Below are 27707 nucleotides of genomic sequence, written 5' to 3' on the forward strand. Positions count from 1 at the left end.
CTCTGATGTCTGGTGTTCTATCTCTGATGTCTGGTGTTCTATCCATGATTTCTGGTGTTCTCTATATGATGTCTGTTGTTCTATCTCTGATGTCTGGTGTTCTATCTCTCATGTCTGGTGTTCTCTATATGATGTCTGATGTTCTATCCTTGATGTCTGGTGTTCTATCCGTGATGTCTAGTGTTCTCTATATTATGTCTGATGTTCTATCCATGATGTCTGGTGTTCTATCCATGATGTCTAGTGTTCTATCTCTCATGTCTGATGTTCTCTATATGATGTCTGATGTTCTATCCATGATGTCTGGTGTTCTATCCATGATGTCTAGTGTTCTCTATATGATGTCTGGTGTTTTATCCATGATGTCTGGTGTTCTCTATATGATGTCTGGTGTTCTATCCATGATGTCTAGTGTTCTATCCATGATGTCTAGTGTTCTCTATATGATGTCTGGTGTTATATCCATGATGTCTGGTGTTCTATCCATGATGTCTAGTGTTCTCTATATGATGTCTGGTGTTCTATCCATGATGTCTAGTGTTCTCTATATGATGTCTGGTGTTCTATCCATGATGTCTAGTGTTCTCTATATGATGTCTGGTGTTCTATCCATGATGTCTAGTGTTCTCTATATGATGTCTGGTGTTCTATCCATGATGTCTGGTGTTCCTACTCTGATGTCTGGTGTTCTCTATATGATGTCTGGTGTTCCTACTCTGATGTCTGGTGTTCTCTATATGATGTCTGGTGTTCCTACTCTGATGTCTGGTGTTCTATATCTGATGTCTGGTGTTCTATATCTGATATCTGGTGTTCCTACTCTGATGTCTGGTGTTCTATATCTGATGTCTGGTGTTCTATATCTGATATCTGGTGTTCCTACTCTGATGTCTGGTGTTCTCTATATGATGTCTGGTGTTCCTACTCTGATGTCTGGTGTTCTCTATATGATGTCTGGTGTTCCTACTCTGATGTCTGGTGTTCCTACTCTGATGTCTGGTGTTCTATATCTGATGTCTGGTGTTCCTACTCTGATGTCTGGTGTTCCTACTCTGATGTTTGGTGTTCTATATCTGATGTCTGGTGTTCCTACTCTGATGTCTGGTGTTCTCTATATGATGTCTGGTGTTCCTACTCTGATGTCTGGTGTTCTATCTCTGATGTCTGGTGTTCCTACTCTGATGTCTGGTGTTCTATCTCTGATGTCTGGTGTTCTATCTCTGATGTCTGGTGTTCTATCTCTGATGTCTGGTGTTCTCTATATGATGTCTGGTGTTCTATCCCTGATGTCTGGTGTTCTATCCCTGATGTCTGGTGTTCTATCTCTGATGTCTGGTGTTCTATCTCTGATGTCTGGTGTTCTCTATATGATGTCTGGTGTTCTCTATATGGTGTCTGGTGTTCTATCCCTGATGTCTGGTGTTCTATCCCTGATGTCTGGTGTTCTATCCCTGATGTCTGGTGTTCTATCTCTGATGTCTGGTGTTCTATCTCTGATGTCTGGTGTTCTCTATATGATGTCTGGTGTTCTCTATATGGTGTCTGGTGTTCTATCCCTGATGTCTGGTGTTCTATCCCTGATGTCTGGTGTTCTATCTCTGATGTGATTCTCTGTGTTTCTCTCTCAGGGTTTCGGCCACTTCTCTGGGCTTACGTCTAATCTCAGTCCGTTTGTCAAGGCAACAGAGTACTCCTCTTCTAGCGATGAAGTTGGGAGTAGTGACGATGATGAGAAAACCCGGTGGGTTCACCTTGATTGATTTATTGATTAATTGATTTTATTTGATACTTTTTAAAAAAACATATAGAGCTAAAAACAAGAGCATTATCCATTAAAACACTGCTCTCTGACTGCTGTTGTCTGTTTCTCCAGGTCTCCGTTGAATGGGAAAGGAATGTTCTTCCGTGGAGCCCCTGATGGGATTGTCCTGCAGCCCCACCATAATCTTAACCAGACCCCGGTATACATACACCTCATCCATACACTACGACATCTTTGGGACATTTTGGAGTGAAAAAGTACTCACTTATTAACTTTGAGAGCTAAACTAGCTGCTTTCCTTCCCAACACAGCCAGCTGCTTACCTTACCAACACAGCCAGCTGCTTACCTTACCAACACAGCCAGCTGCTTTCCTTACCAACACAGCTAGCTGCTTTCCTTCCCAACACAGCCAGCTGCTTTCCTTCCCAACACAGCCAGCTACTTTCCTTACCAACACAGCCAGCTGCTTTCCTTACAAACACAGCTCGCTTGTCACTGATATTAATTCTGTACTTGATGAAAACGCAGACCAAATCTTCCTCAAACTCTCAACATTGAACATAAATATGTTCAATGCTTTTAATGGATATATAGTTAGAAAACAGATGAATAGTTTCAGTCGATTCAGGTTCATACTACAGTGTCATCTTCATTATATCAGAGTAATAGGTTGCTTAAAGTGAAAATCCACTCAAAACTATCTGTTGGTATTTTTTTCATTAGTCCACTGTTGATACAGTGCCAAAATGTTTTGCATTTCAGTAGTCAAGTTTTCAAGATATTGGACTTTCAAGAAGCAAAGAGTCACCAGCCACATCATCATGGTTTCCATGAACTCTGCTAATTTGTGGTGGTCAAAGGTAGTGCACTAAATATGGATTAGAGTGTCCAGAGCCACTTGAGCTCAGGGTTGTCACCAGTCCCGCATGGGTCATTTTCATGACAAACACTAAAGGGCACTTTGTGCATACTAACTAACACATGGAGCAGATGCTACTAACTAATAACCAATTTGATCACCCTGTTTCAGGACAACTTTTGTATTTGAGATTTTAAAAGGCTTCTGAAGTTTGTATAGTCGTGGCCAAAACTTTTGAGAATGACACAAATATTAATTTTCACAAGTCTGCTGCCTCAGTTTGTATGATGGCAATTTGCATATACTCCAGAATGTTATGAATAGCGATCAGATGAATTGCAATTAATTGCAAAGTCCCTCTTTGCCATGCAAATGAACTGAACCCCCCCCCCAAAAAAAATCCACTGCATTTCAGCCCTGCCACAAAAGGACCAGCTGACATCATGTCAGTGATTCTCTCGTTAACACTGGTGTGAGTGTTGACGAGGACAAGGCTGGAGATTTCTTTGTCATGCTGATTGAGTTCGAATAACAGACTGGAAGCTTCAAAAGAAGGGTGGTGCTTGGAATCATTGTTCTTCCTCTGTCAACCACGGTTACCTGCAAGGAAACACGTGCCGTCATCATTGCTTTGCAGAAAAAGGGCTTCACAGGCAAGGATATTGCTGCCAGTAAGATTGCGCCTAAATCAACCATTTATCGGATCATCAAGAACTTCAAGGAGAGCGGTTCAGTTGTTGTGAAAAAGGCTTCAGAGCCCCAAGAAAGTCCAGCAAGCGCCAGGACCGTCTCCTAAAGTTGATTCAGCTGTGGGATCGGGGCACCACCAGTACAGAGCTTGCTCAGGAATGGCAGCAGGCAGGTGTGAGTGCATCTGCACACACAGTGTCACGGTCTTCCTCCTCTTCATCTGAAGAGGAGAGGCGAGAAGGATCAGAGGACCAAAATGCGGCGTGGTATGTGTTCATAGTGAATTTTAATAAAGAAAACACTGAACACTGCAACACTATACAAAAACAATAAACCAATGACGAAAGTGAAGCTACAAATGAGACCTGTGCTGACACAAGCCACTAACATAGACAATCACCCACAAACAAACAGTGCAACCCAGGCTACCTAAGTATGATTCTCAATCAGAGACAACTAATGACACCTGCCTCTGATTGAGAACCATACTAGGCCGAAACATAGAAATCCCAAATCATAGAAAAACAAACATAGACTGCCCACCCCAACTCACGCCCTGACCATACTAAATAATGACAAAACAACGGAAATAAAGGTCAGAACGTGACACACAGTGAGGCAAAGACTTTTGGAGGATGGCATGGTGTCAAGAAGGGCAGCAAAGAAGCCACTTCTCTCCAGGAAAAACATCAGGGACAAACTAAGGACTCCTGAGGACTGGGGTAAAGTCATTTTCTCTCTGATGAATCCCCTTCCCGATTGTTTGGGGCATCCGGAAAAAGCTTGTCCGTAGAAGACAAGGTGAGCGAAACCGTCAGTCCTGTGTCATGCCAACAGTAAAGCATCCTGAGACCATTCATGTGTGGGGTTGCTTCTCAGCCAAGGGAGTGGGCTCACTCACAATTTTGCTTAAGAACACAGCCATGAATAAAGAATGGTACCAACACATCCTCCGAGAGCAACTTCTCCCAACCATCCAGGAACAGTTTGGTGACGAACAATGCCTTTTCCAGCATGATGAAGCACCTTGCCATAAGGCAAAAGTGATAACTAAGTGGCTCGGGGAACAAAACATCAATATTTTGGCTCCATGGCCAGGAAACTCCCCAGACCTTTATCCCAGTGAGAACTTGTGGTCAATCCTCAAGAGGCAGGTGGACAAACAACAACCCACAAATTCTTACAAATTCCAAGCATTGATTATGCAAGAATGGGCTGCCATCAGTCAGGATGTAGAACAGAAGTTAATTGACAGCATACCATGGCAGTTTGCAGAGGTCTTGAATAAGAAGGGTCAACACCACAACTATTGACTCTTTGCATCAACTTCATATAATTGTCAATAAAAGCATTTGACACTTATGAAATGCTTGTAATTATACTTCAGTATTCCATTGTAACATCTGACAAAAAATATCTAAAGACACTGAAGCAGCAGACTTTGTGGAAATTCATATTTGTGTCATTCTCAAAACTTTTGGCCACGGCTGTAATTTCCACTTTGAAATTTCAGACTTGATTTTCTATTATGAAAAGCCCCTATAAAAATGTCTATGAATGTTCACATGTTCAGATGATTATTTTACTGCTTTAGTAAACTGGCTCAAATTAATATCCTCCATCTGTACATGGAGCAGAGCAGAACCCAGTGATGATGCTGCTCTCCCACAGCCCCCTCAGAGCCTCCGCCACCTCCATTGAGGATACTACTCTCCCACAGCCCCCTCAGAGCCTCCTCCACCTCCATTGAGGATACTACTCTCCCACAGCCCCCTCAGAGCCTCCTCCACCTCCATTGATGCTGCTCTCCCACAGCCCCCTCAGAGCCTCCTCCACCTCCATTGATGCTGCTCTCCCACAGCCCCCTCAGAGCCTCCTCCACCTCCATTGATGCTGCTCTCCCACAGCCCCCTCAGAGCCTCCGCCACCTCCATTGATGCTGCTCTCCCACAGCCCCCTCAGAGCCTCCTCCACCTCCATTGATGCTGCTCTCCCACAGCCCCCTCAGAGCCTCCGCCACCTCCATTGATGCTGCTCTCCCACAGCCCCCTCAGAGCCTCCTCCCCTCCATTGATGCTGCTCTCCCACAGCCCCCTCAGAGCCTCCGCCACCTCCATTGATGCTGCTCTCCCACAGCCCCCTCAGAGCCTCCGCCACCTCCATTGATGCTGCTCTCCCACAGCCCCCTCAGAGCCTCCGCCACCTCCATTGATGCTGCTCTCCCACAGCCCCCTCAGAGCCTCTTTCACCTCCATTGATGCTGCTCTCCCACAGCCCCCTCAGAGCCTCCGCCACCTCCATTGATGCTGCTCTCCCACAGCCCCCTCAGAGCCTCTTTCACCTCCATTGATGCTGCTCTCCCACAGCCCCTCAGAGCCTCCGCCACCTCCATTGATGCTGCTCTCCCACAGCCCCCTCAGAGCCTCCTCCCCCTCCATTGATGATACTGCTCTCCCACAGCCCCCTCAGAGCCTCTTTCACCTCCATTGATGCTGCTCTCCCACAGCCCCCTCAGAGCCTCCTCCACCTCCATTGATGCTGCTCTCCCACAGCCCCCTCAGAGCCTCCGCCACCTCCATTGATGCTGCTCTCCCACAGCCCCCTCAGAGCCTCCGCCACCTCCATTGATGCTGCTCTCCCACAGCCCCCTCAGAGCCTCTTTCACCTCCATTGATGCTGCTCTCCCACAGCCCCCTCAGAGCCTCCGCCACCTCCATTGATGCTGCTCTCCCACAGCCCCCTCAGAGCCTCTTTCACCTCCATTGATGCTGCTCTCCCACAGCCTCCTCAGAGCCTCCGCCACCTCCATTGATGCTGCTCTCCCACAGCCCCCTCAGAGCCTCCTCCCCCTCCATTGATGATACTGCTCTCCCACAGCCCCCTCAGAGCCTCCGCCACCTCCATTGATGCTGCTCTCCCACAGCCCCCTCAGAGCCTCCTCCACCTCCATTGATGCTGCTCTCCCACAGCCCCCTCAGAGCCTCCGCCACCTCCATTGATGCTGCTCTCCCACAGCCCCCTCAGAGCCTCCGCCACCTCCATTGATGCTGCTCTCCCACAGCCCCCTCAGAGCCTCTTTCACCTCCATTGATGCTGCTCTCCCACACCCCCTCAGAGCCTCTGCCACCTCCATTGATGCTGCTCTCCCACAGCCCCCTCAGAGCCTCTTTCACCTCCATTGATGCTGCTCTCCCACAGCCCCCTCAGAGCCTCCGCCACCTCCATTGATGCTGCTCTCCCACAGCCCCTCAGAGCCTCCTCCCCTCCATTGATGATACTGCTCTCCCACAGCCCCCTCAGAGCCTCCGCCACCTCCATTGATGCTGCTCTCCCACAGCCCCTCAGAGCCTCCTCCCCTCCATTGATGCTGCTCTCCCACAGCCCCCTCAGAGCCTCCGCCACCTCCATTGATGCTGCTCTCCCACAGCCCCCTCAGAGCCTCCGCCACCTCCATTGATGCTGCTCTCCCACAGCCCCCTCAAAGCCTCTTTCACCTCCATTGATGCTGCTCTCCCACAGCCCCCTCAGAGCCTCCGCCACCTCCATTGATGCTGCTCTCCCACAGCCCCCTCAGAGCCTCTTTCACCTCCATTGATGCTGCTCTCCCACAGCCCCCTCAGAGCCTCCGCCACCTCCATTGATGCTGCTCTCCCACAGCCCCCTCAGAGCCTCCTCCCCCTCCATTGATGATACTGCTCTCCCACAGCCCCCTCAGAGCCTCCTCCACCTCCAGTAATGAATGCAATGCCACTTGGTATGGTGTAAGCAGGGCGTGATATCCTTGTTTACCTCTCCCACTTCCCTTCAAACAACGCCTTGACTGTCATTGGACACTTAGTGTCATGGAAACCCAAACAGTGCCTACCTGCCATATGACAATCTTTTTGTAGATGCTGCTGTTGTTCCTCCACACAGTTCTGCTGTGAATACAGAGTTACATGACTCACGTCAGACAGGCAGGCAAGCATTAGTAACGAGGCATTCTACTGCTGTTTGCTGTGTCTCTTCTCTTAGCAGAGCAGCGTGGCATCAGGCCTTAAGAGTGGCCAGCCACTACACAGGCTCATTGCTATAGGATCAGAATGCAATGAGAATTACCTTCTCCCTGATCTCCTGCAGAAGAGCCCGGCCCATGAGCCCATGGCGCAGCACGGCCCACATGACGTCATCTACCCCCAGTCTCCGAGCAGACGAGGACCACATTCTGACGTGAGTTCACATGTAGCTATAAACTCTCTGTAGGCTGAATGTCTATTAGTAGGCTATAACTTCTCCAGAAGGTCATGGAATGTTTAAGAGTAATAGATTATAGACTGAAGTGGTTTGGAGCAATGGGTTTTTATTTGATGTCAATGTATCTTTCTCCACTAAGGGGAGATGACCTAGCTATTGTAGACGTGAAATTCCATCAAGATTGATGTGAAGTCTACTGGAAATCTGACATTTGTTTTTTTAATGTTTTATTGATATGAATTCTGATTTTGGATGCATTTGCAGAAACCTGTAAACTGTCCTCCAGGGAAAAGCAACTCGTCCTCCTCCTTCACTCCCTTCATAGACCCCAGGCTGCTGCAGATCTCTCCCCCTCAGAGCCCAGTGGGCCACAGTCCCAGTGAGTGCCAACAAACAAACACACACATACACACACACACACACACACACAAAGTATTCAGACCCCTTGACTTTTTCCACATTTTGATACATTACAGCCTTATTCAAAAATGTATTAAATCGTTTTTTTTCCTCATCAATCTACACACAATATCACATAATGACAAAGGAAAAACAGGTTTTTAGATGTTTTTCCAAATGTATTAAATATTCAAAACTGACATATCATCACATTTACAAAAATATAAACTCAACATGTAAATTGTTGGTCCCATGTTTCATGAGATGAAATAAAAGTTCCCAGAAATGTTCCATACGCACAAAAAGCTTATTTCTCTCCAATTCTGTGAACAAATTTGTTTACATTCCTGATAGTGAGCATTTCTCCTTTGTCACGAGAATCCATCCACCTGGCATATTAAAAAGCATGGTAATTACACAGGTGCACCTTGTGTTGGGGACAATAAAAGGCCACTATAAAATGTGCAGTTTTGTCACACAACACAATGCCACAGATGTCTCCATTTTTGAGGGAGTGTGCAATTGGCATGCGGACTGCAGGAATGTCCACCAGAGCTGTTGTCAGAGAATTGAATGTTAATCTCTCTACCATAAGCCGCCTCCAACATTGTTTTAGAGAATTTGGCAGTCTGTCCAACCCGCCTTACAACCGCAGACCGCGTGTAACCACGCCAGCCCAGGACCTCTACATCTAGCTTTTTCACCTGTGGGATGTCTGAGACCAGCAAACTGGACAGCTAATGAAACTGAGGAGATTTATGTCTGTAATAAAGCCCTTCTGTGGTTGGCTGGGCCTGGCTCCCAAGTGGGTGGGCCTATGCCCTCCCACCCATGACAGCGACCCTGCTCAGTCATGTGAAATCCATAGATTAGGGCCCAATTAATTTATTGATTGATTTCCGTATATGAACTGTAACTCAGTAAAATCTTAGAAAATTGTTGCATGTTGCGTATATATTTTTGTTCACTATATATAAACATTAAAATACAAAAACACAGTCATGGGAAGCACAAATAAAACATCACAAATCCCCCAGAAAAACAGTTACATTCCTCCACAAATAAGTCCCCAATCAATACTTAAAATCACCTGACAGGCCTGGGGGATGTCTTGTTAGACTTCAGTGCAGCTTTTGACATTATCGATCATAGTCTGCTGCTGGAAAAACGTATGTGTTATGGCTTTACACCCCCTGCTATAATGTGGATAAAGAGTTACTTGTCTAACAGAACACAGAGGGTGTTCTTTAATGGAAGCCTCTCAAATATAATCCAGTTAGAATCAGGAATTCCCCAGGGTAGCTGTTTAGGCCCCCTGCTTTAAAAAAAAAAGTTTACACACGACATGCCACTGACTTTGAGTAAAGCCAGAGTGTCTATGTATGTGGATGACTCAACACTATACACGTCAGCTACTACAGTGACTGAAATGACTGCAACATTCAACAAAGAGCTGCTGTTTGTTTTAGAGTGGGTGGCAAAGAATAAGTTAGCCCTAAATATTTCTAAAACTAAAAGCATTGTATTTTGAACAAAACACTCACTAAACCCTAAAAGTCAACTAAATCTTGTAATAAATAATGTGGAAATTGAGCGAGTTGAGATGACTAAACTGCTTGGAGTAACCCTAGATTGTATACTGTCATGGTCAAAACATATTGATGCAGTAATAGCTAAGATGGGGAGAAGTCTGTCTATAATAAAGTGATGTTCTGCCTTCTTAACAACACTATCAACAAGGCAGGTCCTACAAGCCCTAGTTTTGTTGCACCTTGACTACTGTTCAGTTATGTGGTCAGGTGCCACAAAAAAAGGAAAATTGCAATTGGCTCAGAACAGGGCACTACGGCTGGCCCTTGGATGTACACAGAGAGGTAATACTAATAATGTGCATGTCAATCTCTCCTGGCTGAAAGTGGAGGAGAGATTGACTTCATCACTACTTTTATTTATGAGAGGTATTGACATGTTGAATGCACCGAACTGTCTGTCTAAATTACTGGCACACAGCTCAGACACCCCACAAGACATGCCACAAGAGGTCTCTTCACATTCCAGAACAGACTATGGGAGGCACACAGTACTACATAGAGCCATGACCACATCAAGTAACTGACGCAAGCAGTAAAATTAGATAAAAAAAACAGAAGGCTACCCAAACATTTGACCCAAGCTAAACAAATTAAAGGCAATGCTACCAAATACTAATTGAGTGTATGTAAACTTCTGACCCACTGGGAATGTGATGAAAGAAATAAAAGCTAAAATAAATTATTCTCTCTACTATTATTCTGACATTTCACATTCTTAAAATTAAGTGGTGGTCCTAACTGACCTTAAACAGGGAATTGTTACTTGGATTAAATGTCAGGAATTGTGAAAAACTGAGTTTAAATGTATTTGGCTATGGTGTATGTAAACTTCTGACTTCAACTCTATGTCTCCAACTTCAGTGATTTTTGCAATTCGTTCCAGTCATTGGCAGCAGAGAACTGGAAGGAAAGGCGGTGTTGGCTTTGGGGATGACCAGTGAAATATACCTGCAGTAGCGTGTGCTACGGGTGGGTGTTCCTATGGTGACCAGTCGGCTGAGATAAGGCGGAGCTATACCTAGCAAAGACTTATAGGTGACCTGGAGCCAGTGGGTTTGGCGATGAATATGTAGCGAGGACCAGCCAACGAGAGCATACAGGTCACAGTGGTGGGTAGTATATGGGGTGTTGGTGACAAAACAGATGGCACTGTGATAGACTGCATCCAATTTGCTGAGTGGAATTTTGGAGGCTAATTTGTAAATGACATCGTCAATGTCAAGTATCGGTAGGATAGTCAGTTTTACTAGGGTACGTTTGGCAGGATGAGTGAAGGAGGATTTGTTGCGAAATAGGAAGTTGATTCTAGATTTAACTTTGGATTGGAGATGCTTAATGTGAGTCTGGAAGGAGAGTTTACAGTCTAGCCAGACACCTAGGTATTTATAGTTGCCTACATATTCTGAGTCAGAAACGTCCAGAGTAGTGATGCTAGTCAGGCACCAATCGGTTGAAGAGCATGCATTTCGTTTTACTAGCATTTCAGAGGAGTTGGAGGCCACGGAAGGAGTGTTGTATGGCATTGAAGCTCGTTTGGAGGAGAAAAGAGTCGGCCTGAGAATTGAACCCTGTGGTACCCCCATAGAGACTTCCAGAGACAACAGGCCCTCTGATTTGACACACTGAACTCTATCTGAGAAGTAGTAGGTGAACCAGGCAAGGCAGTCATTAGAGAAACCAAGGCTGTTGAGTCTGCCGATAAGAATACGGTGATTGACAGAGTCGAAAGCCTTTGCCAGGTCGATGAAGACGGCTGCACAGTACTGTCTTTTATCGATGGCGGTTATGATATCGTTTAGGACCTTGAGCGTGGCTGAGGTGCACCGGTGACCAGCTCGGAAACCAGATTGCATAGTGGCGAAGGTACGGTGGGATTCAAAATGGTCAGTGATCTGTTTGTTCACTTGGCTTTCGAAGACTTTAGAAAGGCAGGGCAGGATGGATATAGGTCTGTAACAGTTTGGGTCTAGAGTGTCTCCCCCTTTGAAGAGGGGGATGACCACGGCCGCTTTCCGATCTTCAGGAATCTCAGACGATATGAAAGAGAGGTTGAACAGACTAGTAATGGGGTTGCAACAATGACGGTGGATGATTTTAGGAAGTGAGGAGCTCAACTGATTTGTAGGGATCCAAATTTTGCAGCTCTTTCAGATTATATGCTGTCTGGATTTGGGTGAAGGAGAAGTGGGGGGGGGGGGTTGGTTTGGGACTTGGGCCAGTTGCTGCGGGGGGTGCAGAGCTGTTGGCCGGGGTTGGGGTAGCTAGGTGGAAAGCATGGCCGGGCCGTAGAGAATTGCTTATTGAAATTCTGGATTATCAGTGGTGACAGTCTTTCCTGGTCTCAGTGCAGTGGGCAGCTGGGAAGAGGTACTCTTATTCTCCTTGGAAAGTTTGGATGTATGTAAAACCCTCCATATTCTGCGTAGTTTTAGTATTACATGCCCACGGGAAACGATTATGGTGGCTGTATGTGTATTTAGACAGCCTATTTAAAACAAGTTGTTTTGTTTAACATTTTATTTACATTATTTACTCTCTTTTTAGGCCATGTCAGTAATGAATTTAATCTTGCTTATTGACAACATTTGGCATGTTCATGCTCAGCCATAATGCTATTTACTGTAGGCATAGCCCCTATCAGTGTGAATGTTATGTACACTGTATATTTCCACATTGAAGCCATGAAATTACTTAAAACAATGTTGACTGCAAATAGATTCAAGTTAACATATTTAGCAAAGATGGGATAGGTCTACATTTTGTTATTTCGTTTCTGTAAGCTGTTTAACAAACTATAACGGACTAACATTGGAATTGGAGTTGATTCCAAGGCAGAACATAAAAGACCTTAAATACACAACTTAAAGCAACCACATATTTTGCCATTGAGCATGTTCTGATTGACCAGTGAGGGGCCAAGCCTCGACACACCCACAACTTGTTTATTCATCAAAACCCAGCCCTTTCACGCCAACGGCAGCAACTGAGCTGATAATTGTGGTTGTGAAAATAGCTAAAATATTTCTGACACCACCCCAAACCTATAGCGCTACCGCCAACCATTGTGTAATTGTGTTAGCTTTGTTAAAATAGAGCGGTTAAGCAGACCCCTGTGGATTTCTTGTTGTCTATTGCTAGCAAAGCATCCAGGACTTATTTTTCAGTAAATATCCTAAAATGAAAACTTTGACTATAATTTATTTGATCATTCAGCAGGTTTCCCCGATCAGCATCCAGCTCAATGCCATTGTGAATAGGCTTAGAAGTTCTTTCAAAGAGATAAATACAATGGTGATTAAATGCGTCAATGATGGCTTTTTTTTCGTAACAAGGCCAGTGAATTAATTTGTTGTGGCAGAGAGGATGATTTGGTCTATAAAAAAAAGTCTATCTTAACTTTTGGAACTCCCTCTCCCGTGTCCGGGAGAATTGTCATCAACTGACACTAATTAGCATAACGCAACGGACAAAAAATATTACTAGAAAATATTCATATTCATGAAATCGCAAGTGAAATATATTGAAACACAGCTTAGCCTTTTGTTAATCACCCTGTCATCTCAGATTTTGAAGTTATGCTTTACAGCCAAAGCAAGACAAGCATTTGTGTACGTTTATCGATAGCCTAGCATAGCATTATGCATAGCTAGCAGCAGGCAGCTTGGTCACGAAAATCAGAAAAGCAATCAAATTAAATCGTTTACCTTTGATGAGCTTCGAATGTTTTCACTCACGAGACTCCCAGTTAGACTGCAAATGTTCATTTTGTCCCATAAAGATTATTTTTATAGCCGAAACACCTCCGTTTGTACTTCACGTTTGGTTGAGAAATCCACCGGAAACTGCGGTCACGACAAATCAGATCCATAATATCGACAGAAACATGGCAAACGTTTTTTATAATCAATCTTTAAGGTGTTTTTCAAATATCTATTCGATAATATATCAACCGGGACAGGTGGCTTCTTAGTAGGAAAGAGAGAAACAATGGCCGCATTTGTCTTTTACGCACAAAAATAAAAGCCTGAAACTATGTATTGTGACACTAGACACATTAGGGAATCTGGTTGATATCTCATTCACTGCTCAATAGGGACGCATAGGAACGCAGAACTTTCTAAATAAGAGTCCCTTCCTGATTGGATTTTTCTCAGGCTTTTGCCTGCAATATCAGTTCTGTTATACTCACAGACAATATTTTTACAGTTTTGGAAACTTTAGAGTGTTTTCTACCCTAAGCTGTCAATTATATGCATATTCTAGCATCTTGTCCTGACAAAATAGCCCGTTTACTTTGGGAATGTTATTTTTCCAAAAATGAAAATAGTGCCCCCTAGTTTCAAGAGGTTTTTAACATAAATGTCCTTCAATATATGTTTATATGTTAGCGTACTGTAAAATAAGAAGGAAGGTATTCTGTCATATATGATTTTCTCCTGTACATATTTGATATCAAATCAGATACCAGATGTGGCTATTACAGGCCATGGTTTTAAATGACAATATTGGTTCTTATTGCGTTTTTTCCCCCTCCAGCCAGTGGCAGGCCACCTGCTATTCAGGACCCAATCAGGAGAGAGGGCCACAGAAAGGGCTCCGTGGTCAATGTAAACCCCACCAACATCAGACCCCAGAGTGATACCCCCGAGATCCGCAAGTACAAGAAGAAGTTCAACACCGAGATCCTCTGTGCTGGCCTGTGGGGTAAGCAGCAGTTTAACACCCAGTCGACCCCTAGCCCCTATCCCCTAGAAACACACCTTTATAATAGCATTTTTTAAAATGTATTTGTATTTTTATTACTAACCCCTCCACCACCACCCCTCTTCGGAGGACAAATATCTTTTCGTTTTTTTACATCTTTTTTTTTTTTACATACAGTGGAGAGGACAAGTATTTGATACACTGCCGATTTAGGCCTAGCCCCTATCAGTGTGAATGTTATGCAAATGAATTACTTAAAAATCATACAATGTGATTTTCTGGATTTTAGATTCCGTTTCTCACAGTTGAAGTGTACCTATGATAAAATGACAGACCTCTACATGCTTTGTAAGTAGGAAAACCTGCAAAATTGGCAGTGTGTCAAATATTTGTTCTCCCCACTGTATATACTATCGTTCACAAGTTTGGGGTCACTTAGAAATGTCCTTGTTTTTGAAAGAAAAGCACATTTTTTGTCCATTAAAATAACATCAAATTGATCAGAAGTACAGTGTAGACATTGTTAATGTTGTAAAGGACTATTGTAGCAGGAAGCGGCTGATTTTTTATGGAATATCTACATAGGCGTACAGAGGCCCATTATCAGCAACCATCACTCCTGTGTTCCAATGGCACGTTGTGTTAGCTAATCCAAGTTAAAAGGCTAATTGATCATTAGAAAACCCTTTTGCAATTATGTTAGCACAGCTGAAAACTGTTGTTCTGATTAAAGAAGCAATAAAACTGTCCTTCTTTAGATTAGTTGAGTATCTGGAGCATCAGCATTTGTGGGTTCGATTACAGGCTCAAAATGGCCAGAAACAAAGGACTTTCTTTTGTTGATGAAGAAAGGCTATTCCATATGAGAAATTGCTAAGAAACTGAAGATCTCATACAACGCTGTGTACTACTCCCTTCACAGAACAGCGCAAACTGTCTCTAACCAGAATAAAAAGAGGAGTGGGAGGTCCCGCTACACAACTGAGCAAGAGGACAAATACATTAGAGAGTGTAGTTTGAGAAACAGACACCAAACAAGTCCTCAACTGGCAGCTTCATTAAATAGTACCAGCAAAACACCAGTCTCAACGTCAACAGTGAAGAGGCGACTCCGGTATGCTGGCCTTCTAGGCAGAGTTCCTCTGTCCAGTGTCTGTGTTCTTTTGCCCATCTTAATCTTTTATTTTATTGGCCAGTCTGAGATATGGCTTTTTCTTTGCAACTCTACTTATAGAAGGCCAGCATCCCGGAGTTGGCCTCTTCACTGTTGACGTTGAGACTGGTGTTTTCCTTACTTACGAGCCGCCAACCAACAATGCAGTTTCAAAGAAATATGGATAAGAATAAGAAATAAAAGTAACAAGTAATTGAAGAGCAGCAGTAAAATAACGAGATTAACACCCAATCTGCTAGACACTTATTGTCAGGATTGGATAGGTATTGCTATATGATGAATATGATAATAGCTCTACCGTACAATGGTTCTAGAGTGTATGAGCAATAGAGGTATATTTGAGAATGGTCATCTTTTGTGTATAGTACAGTATGCCTGTGTCTCAAATTGTACTATATCCTATATAGTACACTTCTTATGATCAGGTCACATAGGACTCTGGTCAAAAGTAGTGCACTATACAGGGAATAGGGTGCCATTTGGGACAGGTACTATGCTGGCTGAGGCTTGTGATGTTGTGACTAACACAGTGGTGTGTTGGTCCAGGTGTGAACCTGCTGGTGGGGACAGAGAATGGTCTGTGGCTGCTGGACAGGAGCGGTCAGGGGAAGGTCTACTCTCTGATCAGCAGGAGACGCTTCCAACAGATGGACGTTCTGGAGGGCCTCAACGTGCTCATCACCATCTCAGGTAGTTAGCGTAGTGCTACCATACACAAGAATATACAGTACCGTATATACGCTCTCACGCACACAGAGATAGACACACACAGATGTTTTATTTATTTTTATTTAACCTTTATTAAACTAGGCAAGTCAGCTAAGAACAAATTCTTATTTACAATGGCGACCTTCCCCGGCCAAACCCTAACGACGCTGGGCCAATTGTGCGCTGCCCTAAGGGACTCCCAATCATGGCTGGTTGTTATACAGCCTGGAATCAAACCAGGGTCTGTAGTGATGCCTATAGCACTGAGATGCAGTGCCTTATACCACAGTGCCACTCGTATAGGCACACTCACCAAATAGGAAAGTTGTCCAACTAAAATGTGTCTTCCGCATTATCCCAACCCCTCTGAATCAGAGGTGCAGGGGGCTGCCTTAATCGACATCCACGGCACCAGGGAACAGTGGGTTAACGGCCTTGCTCAGGGGCAGAATGACAGATTTTGACCTTGTAAGCTCAGTGATTTGATCCAGCAACATTCCGGTTACTGGCCTAACGCTCTAACCACTAGGCTACCAGCCACCCTGTAGGTATAGTCTTGTCTTAGAATTTTTTTTGCACTTACTTTTGCAGCCAACTTTGTCGTCCTCTAAACTCCATTACTATCCCGTTTGTCAGGTAAAAAGAACAAGCTGAGGTTGTACTACCTGTCTTGGCTGCGGAACAAGATCCTTCGGAATGACCCAGAGGTGGAGAAGAGGCAGGGCTGGACCTCTGTAGGGGACCTGGAAGGATGTGTGCACTACAAAGTCGGTGAGTATACACTACCTGGCCTTAGATCATGATAGCATCACTACTGATTTGTTGGATCAATCTTACATTTTATTGCATGGCAAGCTTATACAGATGTTAGATCTTAATTTTATTTTTTAAATGTCTTTATTTAACCAGGTAGGACAGTTGAGAACAAGTTATCATATACAATTGCGACCTGGCCAAGAGAGCAAATTGAGCCAGTTTACTACAGCAGAAAAATAATCTCCTGCAACAGGGTGATCAAATTAAGCTCCTACATCTCGAAACCTTGGGACTATAAGGTTTTATCTGAAATCTTTGTCAAAAATGAGTTACTCATATACAGTGCATTTGAAAGTATTCAGACCCTTTGACTTTTTCAAAGTTTTCTTACATTACAGCCTTATTCTAAAATGTATTACATTTAATTTTTTCTTCATCAATCTATGCGCAATACCCCATAATAAAAAAACTAAACCAGATTTTGGGGTATTTTTGCAAATGTATTAAAACAAAATAACTGAAATATCACATTTACATACTGTAAGTATTCAGACTCTTTACTCAGTCCTTTGTTGAAGCACCTTTGGCAGTGATTACAGCCTCAAGTCTTCTTGGGTATGACACTACAAGTTTGACACACTTGTATTTGAGGAGTTTCTCCCATTCTTCTCTGCAGATCCTCTCAAGCTCTGTCCGGTTGGATAGGGAGTGTTGCTGCACAGCTTATTTAAGGTATTTTCAGAGAGGTTCGATTGGGTTCAAGTTCAGGCTCTGGCTGGGCCACTCAAGGACATTCAGAGACTTGTCCCGAAGCTACTCCTGCACGTTGTCTTGGCTGTGGGCTTAGGGTCGTTGTCCTGTTGGAAGGTGAACCTTCCAGTCTGAGGTCCTGAGCACTCTGGATCAGGTTTTCATCAAGGATCTTTCTGTACTTTGCTCCGTTTATATTTCCCTCGATCCTGACTAGTCTCCCAGTCCCTGCCACTGAAAAACATCCCCACAGCATGATGCAGCCACAACCATGCTTCACCGTAGTGATGGTGGCAGGTTTCCTCAAGATGTGACGCTTGGCATTCAGGCCAAAGAGTTCAATCTTGGTTTCATCAGACCAGAGAATCTTGTTTCTCATGGTCTGAGAGTCCTTTAGGTGCTGGTTGTCCTTCTGGAAGGGTCCCCGATCTCCACAGTGGAACTCTGGAGCTCTTTCAAAGTGACCATCAGGTTCACCTACCTGACCAATGCCCATCTCCCTCTATTGTTCAGTTTGGCCAGGTGGCCAGCTCTAGGAAGAGTCTTGGTGGTTCCAAACTTCTTCCATTTAAGAATGATGGAGGCCACTGTGTTCTTGCGGTACTTCAATACTGCAGAAAAGTTTTGGTACCCTTCCCCAGATCTGTGCCTCTACACAATTATGTCTCAGAGCTCTATGGAGAATTCCTTCGACCTCATGGCTTGGTTTTAGCTCTGATATGCACTGTCAACTGTGGGACCTTATATAGACAGGTGTGTGCCTTTCCAAATCATGTCCAATCAATTTAATTTACCACAGGTGGACTCCAATCAAGTTGTAGAAACATCTCAAGGATGATCAATGTAAACTAGATGCACCTGAGCTTAAATTCTCATATCAAAGGGTCTGAATAATTATGTAAATTAGGTATTTCCAATTTTTTAAATATACATTTGCGAACATTTCTAAAAACCTATTTTCGCTTTGTCGTTATGGGGTATTGTGAGTAAATTGATTAGGAAATGGTTTTATTCAATCCATTTTAGAATAAGGCTGTAACGTAACAAAATGTAGAGAAAGGGAAAGGGTCTGAATACTTTCAGAATGCACTGTATAATAGATATTTAGATGGTTCTTCATATGTCTGTGAAGTCCGATTTTTGAGATTGACATATAAGGTTCTATCTGCGATTGCACCCCCCTAAAAAAACAGATTTACAAATGTCTCAGGATTTTGATACTCTGCACTTCAGGTACCTTTAAGGGAGGAACTTAATGGCTTATGAAAGAAGAATTCACTACAAAACAGTTATGTGATGTGAAATATTTGATGCTCAATATCTCAGAACTATGCTTTGCACAGATAGAACCTCGCGATCTGTATGAACAATGTTGAAACCGTTGACACATTGCTGCTTATCAAAGGTCTTTGTGTTGTGATATACAGAAAGCAATGGGTATAAGACAAGAAAAAACTATTTCAAAATGTATCTATTCTCTCAGTGTCTGACTCCATTAGAGCACCAGAGGGGGGGGTGTGTGTGTGTGTGTGTGTGTGTGTGTGTGTGTGTGTGTGTGTGTGTGTGTGTGTGTGTGTGTGTGTGTGTGTGTGTGAGAGAGAGAGATGTGAACTGGTTGTGAGTGAATGACTGTCAGTGTGCAGTGTTGAGCTCAGCAATGTGAGCCTCTCTTTCCTGTGACTCTTCCTGCTGTTAGTTACAGCGTTGACAGTGAGGACATCTCAGGGATTCCAACCCAGGAAGGATATGATGTCATAGTGAGGCACACACTGTCCTTCCCAGCACTCCCCTCAGTATTGTTTCTCATAGTCGGAGGCATGCTGCTATTGCAGTCGGGTTGCATCCCAAAAGTAGTGCACTATATAGGGAATAAGGTGCCATTTGGGATGCAACCAAAAACCTTTTTGTTGAGATTGTCTAATGATCATTAGCTCAAGACCGCTGGCACGTTAGTGTTACAGACTGATGTAGTGTAATAAGCCTGTATCTTGTTCTGTATCCAGGATGAGAGAAATCCCTAATCCTCATTGAAAATCCCTGCTCTTTGTTACATGCAATTTCAGTTCGATATGAGAAGATTAAGTTCCTGGTGATTGCCTTGAAGAATGCTGTGGAGGTGTACGCATGGGCTCCCAAACCTTACCATAAGTTCATGGCTTTCAAGGTCAGCTTGACAACACGTCCTAGTTCTGAACCCTCCTCAGTGGCTCACTCTAGTTCTAACACATCTCTCTGTGATGAACATGTTTGAACTCTTTCTACTCACTGCACAGAATATCATTAAAGATATGAAACAGACTAACCCCAGCAGTCACTATGAGTTGGCGCCTACTGTCATCACTATTCACTACTAATATCAGGACCAGAGTATGTCCTGGCCCTGTCTTGACCAGGAACAACTCTGGCCCCTGGTTATACTCCTGGCCTTACATACAGTATGACTTAATGTACAGTGGCAAGAAAAAGTATGTGAACATTTTGAAAATACCTGGATTTCTGCATTGATTGGTCATGAAATTTGATCTGATCTTCATCTAGGTCACAGCAATAGACAAACACAGTCTGCTTAAACTAATAACACACAAACAATTATATGTGTTCATGTCTTTATCGAACACACCATGTAAACATTAACAGTGCAGAGTGTAAAAAGTATGTTAACTCTTGGATTTAATAATTGGTTGACCCTCCTTTGGCAGCATTAACCTCAACCAAACGTTTTCTGTAGTTGCGTATCAGACCTGCACAATGGTCAGGAGGAATTTTGGACAATTCCTCTTTACAAAATTGTTTCATTTCAGCAATATTTTTGGGATGACTGGTGTGAACTGCTCTTTTGAGGTCATGTCACAGCATCTCAATCGGGTTAAGGTCAGGACTCTGACTGGCCCACTCCAGAAGGATTATTTTCTTCTGTTGAAGCCATTCTGTTGTTGATTTACTTCTGTGTTTTGGGTCGTTGTCCTGTTGCATCACCCAACTTCTGTTGAGCTTCAATTAGCGGACAGATAGCCTAACATTCTCCTGTAAAATGTCTTGATAAACTTGGGAATTCATTTTCCCGTCAATGATAGCAAGCTGTCCGGGTCCTGAGGCAGCAAAGCAGCCCCAAACAGTTGGAATGAGATGATGTTGGTGTGCTGTGCCTTTCTTTCTCCACTCAGGTTTGTGTGTTCCTTCCAAACAACTCAACTGTAGTTTCATCTGTCCACAGAATATTTTGCCAGTAGCACAGTGGAACATCCAGGTGCACTTTTGCAAACTTCAGACATGCAGCATGTTTTTTTTGGGCAGCAGTGGTTTCTTCCGTGGTGTCCTCCCATGAACACCATTCTTGTTTAGTGTTTTACGTATCGTAGACTCATCAACAGAGATGTTAGCATGTTCCAGAGATTTCTGTAAGTCTATCTGACACTCTCAGATTCTTCTTAACCTCATTGAGCATTCTGCATTGTGCTCTTGCAGTCATCTTTGCAGGATGGCCATTCCTTGGCAGAGTAGCAACAGTGCTGTCACGTTCGTCATAACGATGAGACCAAGGCACAGCGTGAGATGAATACATTCTACTTTTAATTCAAATGAAGAACACTTAAACAAACTAACAAAATAACAACACGAACGTGCCGCTATAAACACGAGTGCTGACATGCAACTACACATAGACAATAACCCACAAAACCAAAATGGAAAATGGCAACCTAAATAGGATCCCCAATCAGAGACAACGATAAACAGCTGCCTCTGATTGGGAACCAATTCAGGCCACCATAGACGTACATGTACCTAGACAAATGAAAACCCGATAGAAATACAAAAAACCCTAAACACACATACCACCCTCGTCACACCCTGACCTAACCAAAATAATAAAGAAAACAAAGATAACGAAGGTCAGAAAGTGCTGAACTTTCTGCTTCTTGTGAATAGATATAGGGCAAGGCAGCTCTAACCAACATCTCCAATCTCGTCTCATTGATTGGACTCCAGGTTAGCTGACTCCTAACTCCAATTAGCTTTTGGAGAAGTCATTAGCCTAGCTAGGGGTTCACATACTTTTCCCAACCGACACTGTAAATGTTTCAATTATGTATTCAATTTATGCAGAAATCCAGGTAATTCCAAAGGGTTCACAAAGTTGAAGTCAGAAGTTTACATACACCTTAGCCAAGTACTTTTAAACTCAGTTTTTCACAATTCCTGACATTTAATCCTAGTAAAAATTCCCTGTATTAGGTCAGTTACGAGCACCACTTTAATTTAAGAATGTGAAATGTCAGAATAATAGTAGAGAGAATGATTTATTTCAGCTTTTATTTCTTTCATCACATTCTCAGTGGGTCAGAAGTTTACATGCACTCAATTAATATTTGGTAGCATTGCTTTTAAATTGTTTAACTTTAGTCAAACGTTTCAGGTAGCATTCCACAAGCTTCCCACAATCAGTTGGGTGAATTTTGGCCCATTCCTCCTGACAGGTCTGGTGTAACTGAGTCAGGTATGTGGGTCTCCTTGCTCGCACACACTTTTCCAGTTGTGCCCACAAATCTTCTATAGGATTGAGGTCAGGGCTTTGTGATGGCCACTCCAATACCTTGACGTTATTGTCCTTAAGCCATTTTGCCACAACTTTGGAAGTATGCTTCCATTTGGAAGACCCATTTGCGACCAAGCTTTAACTTCCTGACTGATGTCTTGAGATGTTGCTTCAATATATCCACATCATTTCCCTTCCTCATGAAGCCATCTATTTTGTGAAGTGCACCAGCATCTCCTGCAGCAAAGCACCACCACAACATTTAAAAACATTTTTTTACCTTTATTTAACGAGGCAGGTCAGTTAAGAACAAATTCTTATTTTCAATGACGGTCTAGGAACAGTGGGTTAACTGCCTGTTCAGGGGCAGAACAACAGATTTGTACCTTGTCAGCTTGGGGATTTGAACTTGCAACCTTTCGGTTACTAGTCCAACACTCTAACCACTAGGCTACCCTGCCGCCCCAACATGATGCTGCCACCACCGTGCTCCACGGTTGAGATGGTGTTCATTGGCTTGCAAGCCTCCCCCTTTTTTCTCCAAACATAACGATGGCCATCATGGCCAAACAGTTCTATTTTTGTTCCATCAGACCAGAGAACATTTCTCCAAAAAGTACAAGCTTTGTCCCCATGTGCAGTTGCAAACCATAGTCTGTCTTTTTTATGGCGGTTTTGGAGCAGTGGCTTCTTCCTTGCTGAGTGGCCTTTCAGGTTATGTCAATATAGGACTCGTTTTACTGTGGATATAGATACTTTTGTACCTGTTTCCTCCAGCATCTTCACAAGGTCCTTTGCTGTTGTTCTGGGCTTGACTTGCACTTTTCGCACCAAAGTACGTTATCTCTAGGAGACAGAACGCGTCTCCTTCCTGAGCGGTATGGCGGCTGCGTGGTCCCATGGTGTTTATACTTGTATACTATTGTTTGTACAGATGAACGTGGTACCTTCAGGCGTTGGACCAGACTTGTGGAGGTCTACAATTTTTTTCTGAGAACTTGGCTGATTGACTTCAGGCGTTTGGAAATTGCTCCCAAGGATGAACCAGACTTGTGGCGGTCTACAAAAGGTTTTCTGAGGTCTTTTTCTTTTCTGATTTCTTTTGACTTTCCCATGATGTCAAGCAAAGAGGGACTGAGTTGGAAGGTAGGCCTTGAAATACATCCACAGGTACACCTCCAAATGACTCAAATGATGTCAATTAGCCTATCAGAAGCTTCTAAAGCCATGACATAATTTTCTGGAATTTTCCAAGCTGTTTAAAGGCAGGGTCAACTTAGTGTATGTAAACTTCTGACCCACTGGAATTGTGATACAGTGAATTATAAGTGAAATAATCTGTCTGTAAACAATTGTTGGAAAAATTACTTGTGTCATGCACAAAGTACATGTCCTAACCGACTTGCCAAAAGAATAGTTTTGAAATTTGTGGAGTGGTTAAAAAATGAGTTTTAATGACTCCAACCTAAGTGTATGTAAACTTCCAACTGTACTTTTTCTTGCCACTGTCCCTAGGGTTATGACATAAGACATGTTGACTCTCCCTAAGTTATTCCTCATGTCTTTCCTTGTTGCGTGTGTCCGGTACAGTCGTTCGGCTCGCTCCCCCAAAGGCCTCTGTCCGTGGACCTGACGGTGGAGGATGGACAGAGACTTAAGGTCATCTACGGCTCCCTGTCGGGCTTCCACGCCATCGACGTTGACTCGGGGACGCCCTATGACCTCTACCTGCCCACGCATGTAAGTCCCCCACCCCCAACTCTGCCCCCAGCCTCCTCTAACCTCTCCCCAGTCTCCTCTAACCTCTCCCCAGCCCCTCCACCCTCTCCCCAGCTCAGCCTCCTCTCCTCTCTCCCCTCAGGGCCATGCAGCCTGGATCTCTGTTCTCTAGCAGCTAAACAGCTCCTTTTCTCTGCACCCACGCCACTCAGCTCTTACAGTGAACTTTTGTTCCGACTCAGAGTCGATGTGGGTAGAAGCTGTTTGTCATGACAGCCAGTTGACTCATTTCAGTATAATATTGACAGGATGGGTTTGTGTTTAAGCCAGGCATGATATTGTCAGTGTCTGACCTTGTGGCAAAAGCCTTTTGGCATTTCTGTCTTTTGTAAATTGATTTCTCAAAAAGCCTCTCTTAGAAATTCTGCTTCGTCACAGTATAAGCTCAAACATCACTCACCTCAAAGCAAAGGAGATTCTGTACATTTAGGGAACTTTCCCTTCTTGGGAGCAAACAGATTTACTGAAAACAAACTCAATAATCAGTCCATTAATCTACCTTGGTCACAACAGTTGTCTGAAGATACAGGGAGGTAAGACTTCAGTAATTAATGATTCGTTCATTTCAATGGCAGCTGTGTTTGTCAGTCTGCCAGGAGGTGAACAAGGCTGAGAATGACTAGCCAGCTGGACCAGGTGATGGATCCTGTTAATGCCTTTAACCCCTCTAAGAGGCTCAAGGTGTAGCAGAGTGGCGCACAATGGTGCAGAGTTTTGCCATCTTAGACACCTTAGACAGGGGAGCCGAGGCAGCCTCTTCTACTGATGAGAATCTCCCCCCCCCCCCACACACACACACACACACGCAGACTGCTGCAGAGAGCTGCTGGGAGCTGAGAGCCAGAGCAGAGGGAGAACACTATCCCAAGGAAACTAGCTCTATTACACACAAACACACACACACACACACACTCCCCAATGTGCCAGTTCCCAGTGCTGTGCCCAGAGGTGTGATGTGGCTGTATCCCACTTCTCCCACTGTGCTGGCCCACAAAGCTATCATTGGCTGCCTCTCTTTGGCCCCAGTCTCCATCCATGTGTGCTACTCTTCACCAAATAGATAGCTCTAAGTACATCTCGGCAGTGCTGGCTAACCACGTGCCTGCTAAACAGACCTGTTATTCTGCTATCTTTTCTGATAACACTTTTTTTCTGATATATTTTCACTCCATAATACTGGTATTTTACCCTGCAGCGAAAGAGAAGAGTCCTTCTCTTTTACCCGATCACTCACTCTCACATTCACTCTCACATTCACTCACTCTCACATTCACTCTCACATTCACTCACTCTCACATTCACTCTCATATTCACTCTCTCTCACTGACACTCTCTGGTCCGCTCAGTCTCGCCTTCACACACGCACACACACACACCTTTTCTCCCACGTATGTTCTCCACGTTGGCTGCTGTTGATGATGAGATGATCCCGATACCAAGACAGCGGATTAAGATAGCGCTGCGTCTGTGGATGCCTGTGCTGATGCTGAGGATTGTGGTGGCACAGCCACAGCAGCACGTGGACAGCGGGGTGCAGCTGGGGAGACAGGCTCCCGGCCGGGCAAGTATGGGGATCCTTACACTGGTCCTGTGGTGACTAACACTGGTCCTGTGGTGACTGTGATTTACTGTACATAGAGCTTTGGGGGTTGTTTGAGGTGTTGGTTTGTTTGGGGACTTGGTTTTCTACCTGCTGTTTAAGACACTAGTCTAAGCCAGTACGGATGCCCTTATAGCAGCTCTCATTTGGAAAGACTTTGTAATAATCTTCTTATGCAAAGAGGTATTTTTGGTTTATTGTGGATCACCTTAGGTATTAGAAATATTGTGTATGTATGAACGATGCTGCCGAATACTTGTTACAAAACTGTTAAATCCTCATAGAGATAACAGACACTGTCTTCTTGTTTTAATGTGGGCCGTTATGCAAGTGCTTGTGAGAGACCTGGGGGGGTCAGAAGTGGTTCCTTTCTCCTCCTCACTGCTTCCTTCTTCTCCTCACTGCCACTCGCTGCCTCCTCCTCACTGCCACTCGCTGCCTCCTCCTCACTGCCACACGCTGCCTCCTCCTCACTGCCACACGCTGCCTCCTCCTCACTGCCACACGCTGCCTCCTCCTTCTCCTCACTGCCACTCGATGCCTCCTCCTTCTCCTCACTGCCACACGCTGCCTCCTCCTCCTCACTGCCACTCGCTGCCTCCTCCTCCTCACTGCCACTCGCTGCCTCCTTCTCCTCACTGCCACTCGCTGCCTCCTCCTTCTCCTCACTGCCACACGCTGCCTCCTCCTCCTCACTGCCACTCGCTGCCTCCTCCTCCTCACTGCCACTCGCTGCCTCCTCCTCCTCACTGCCACTCGCTGCCTCCTCCTCCTCACTGCCACTCGCTGCCTCCTCCTCCTCACTGCCACTCGCTGCCTCCTCCTCACTGCCACTCGCTGCCTCCTCCTTCTCCTCACTGCCACTCGCTGCCTCCTCCTCACTGCCACTCGCTGCCTCCTCCTCACTGCCACACGCTGCCTCCTCCTTCTCCTCACTGCCACTCGCTGCCTCCTCCTCCTCACTGCTTCCTTCTCCTCCTCACTGCCACACGCTGTCCACCTCCTTCTTCTCCTCACTGCCACTCGCTGCCTCCTCCTCCTCACTGCTTTCTTCTCCTCCTCACTGCCACACGCTGCCTCCTCCTTCTCCTCACTGCCACTCGCTGTCTCCTCCTCCTCACTGCCACTCGCTGCCTCCTCCTCGTCACTGCTTCCTCCTCCTCACTGCCACTCGCTGCCTCCTCCTCCTCACTGCTTCCTCCTTCTCCTCACTGCCACTCGCTGCCTCCTCCTCCTCACTGCTTCCTTCTCCTCCTCACTGCCACACGCTGCCTCCTCCTCATTGCCACTCGCCGCCTCTTCCTCCTTCTGACTGCCTCCTCCTCACTTCCACACGCTGCCTCCTCCTTCTCCTCACTGCCTCCTCCTCCTCACTGCCACTCGCTGCCTCCTCCTGCTCACTGCCACTCGCTTCCTCCTCCTCCTCACTGCCACTCGCTTCCTCCTCCTTCTCACTGCTGCTTGGTGCTTCCTTGTCCTCCTCACTGCCAAGAGGTGGTTCAGTGGTTATATAGCTCTGAATCACATCTCAGTGGAGCTCACCAGCCATAGAAACAACATTCATGTGGGTACCTAAGTTGTATTCCGATGCCAGAAGAGAAAGAGCTGAGCACTGAGCATGTTTGGCAAATTAGTTTGTAATTAGAGAATTTAAGTCAAGACATTGTGTGCCGATTAATTAGCTGAGACGTTCTAATTAATTAAGCCGTGTCGTAACCATCTCTCTGTTGCTGCCTGGGCTGATTCAACATAGTGAGCGAGAAAAGGGATGTGTTATTATGGAATGGAGGAGCGATATACACAGTTTATTAGGTACACCATCCTGTTCACAAAAAAATAGATCGCTCCTATAGACAGACAGACAGGCATTGAGGCATTCAGTTACTGTTCTGTTGAATGTTACAATGGGAAAAACATTTGACCTAAGTGACTTTGAGCATGTTTTGATCATTGAGGCCAGGCATGCCGGATCCAGTTCACTGTGTGAATCAGCCTCTTATCAAATGGAATTAACTGAGATGGTTTCAGGGAGGGAGAGTGGGCCAATCGAGGCAATGTTTTATTATACAATGTTAGTTTGTGTATTAGGAGGATTACAACTGGTGATGGGGATGGGGCTGTGTGATTATAGCTGTTGCTTCTAGAGATGGACAGATTTCGAGTGA

The 27707-nt window shown here is 44.7% G+C and overlaps 1 protein-coding gene across 7 annotated transcripts in view; it reads left to right on the top strand.

Moving 5' to 3' along the window:
* Positions 1-27707, top strand: part of LOC115129295 (mitogen-activated protein kinase kinase kinase kinase 4-like) — a 143125-nt gene that overhangs the window by 90964 nt on the left and 24454 nt on the right. For 4 of the 7 annotated variants that reach the window (XR_010463924.1, XM_029659485.2, XM_029659489.2 and 1 more), the window contains 9 exons: positions 1629-1741; positions 1874-1961; positions 7328-7522; positions 7811-7925; positions 14074-14241; positions 15962-16105; positions 16760-16894; positions 19693-19793; positions 23754-23903. Coding sequence is in view for 6 of the 7 variants with exons in the window: in XM_029659485.2 (XP_029515345.1) it covers positions 1629-1741; positions 1874-1961; positions 7328-7522; positions 7811-7925; positions 14074-14241; positions 15962-16105; positions 16760-16894; positions 19693-19793; positions 23754-23903 (1209 nt within the window). In the remaining variant the exon portion in view is untranslated. Of the gene's footprint in view, positions 1-1628; positions 1742-1873; positions 1962-7327; positions 7523-7810; positions 7926-14073; positions 14242-15961; positions 16106-16759; positions 16895-19692; positions 19794-23753; positions 23904-25137; positions 26270-27707 lie in introns of those variants that run through there. The other 3 variants (XM_029659491.2, XM_029659486.2, XM_029659488.2) reach the window with 3 other exon arrangements.

Source organism: Oncorhynchus nerka, linkage group LG5 (genome assembly GCF_034236695.1).
Source record: "Oncorhynchus nerka isolate Pitt River linkage group LG5, Oner_Uvic_2.0, whole genome shotgun sequence".
Classification (NCBI taxonomy): Eukaryota; Metazoa; Chordata; class Actinopteri; order Salmoniformes; family Salmonidae; genus Oncorhynchus; species Oncorhynchus nerka.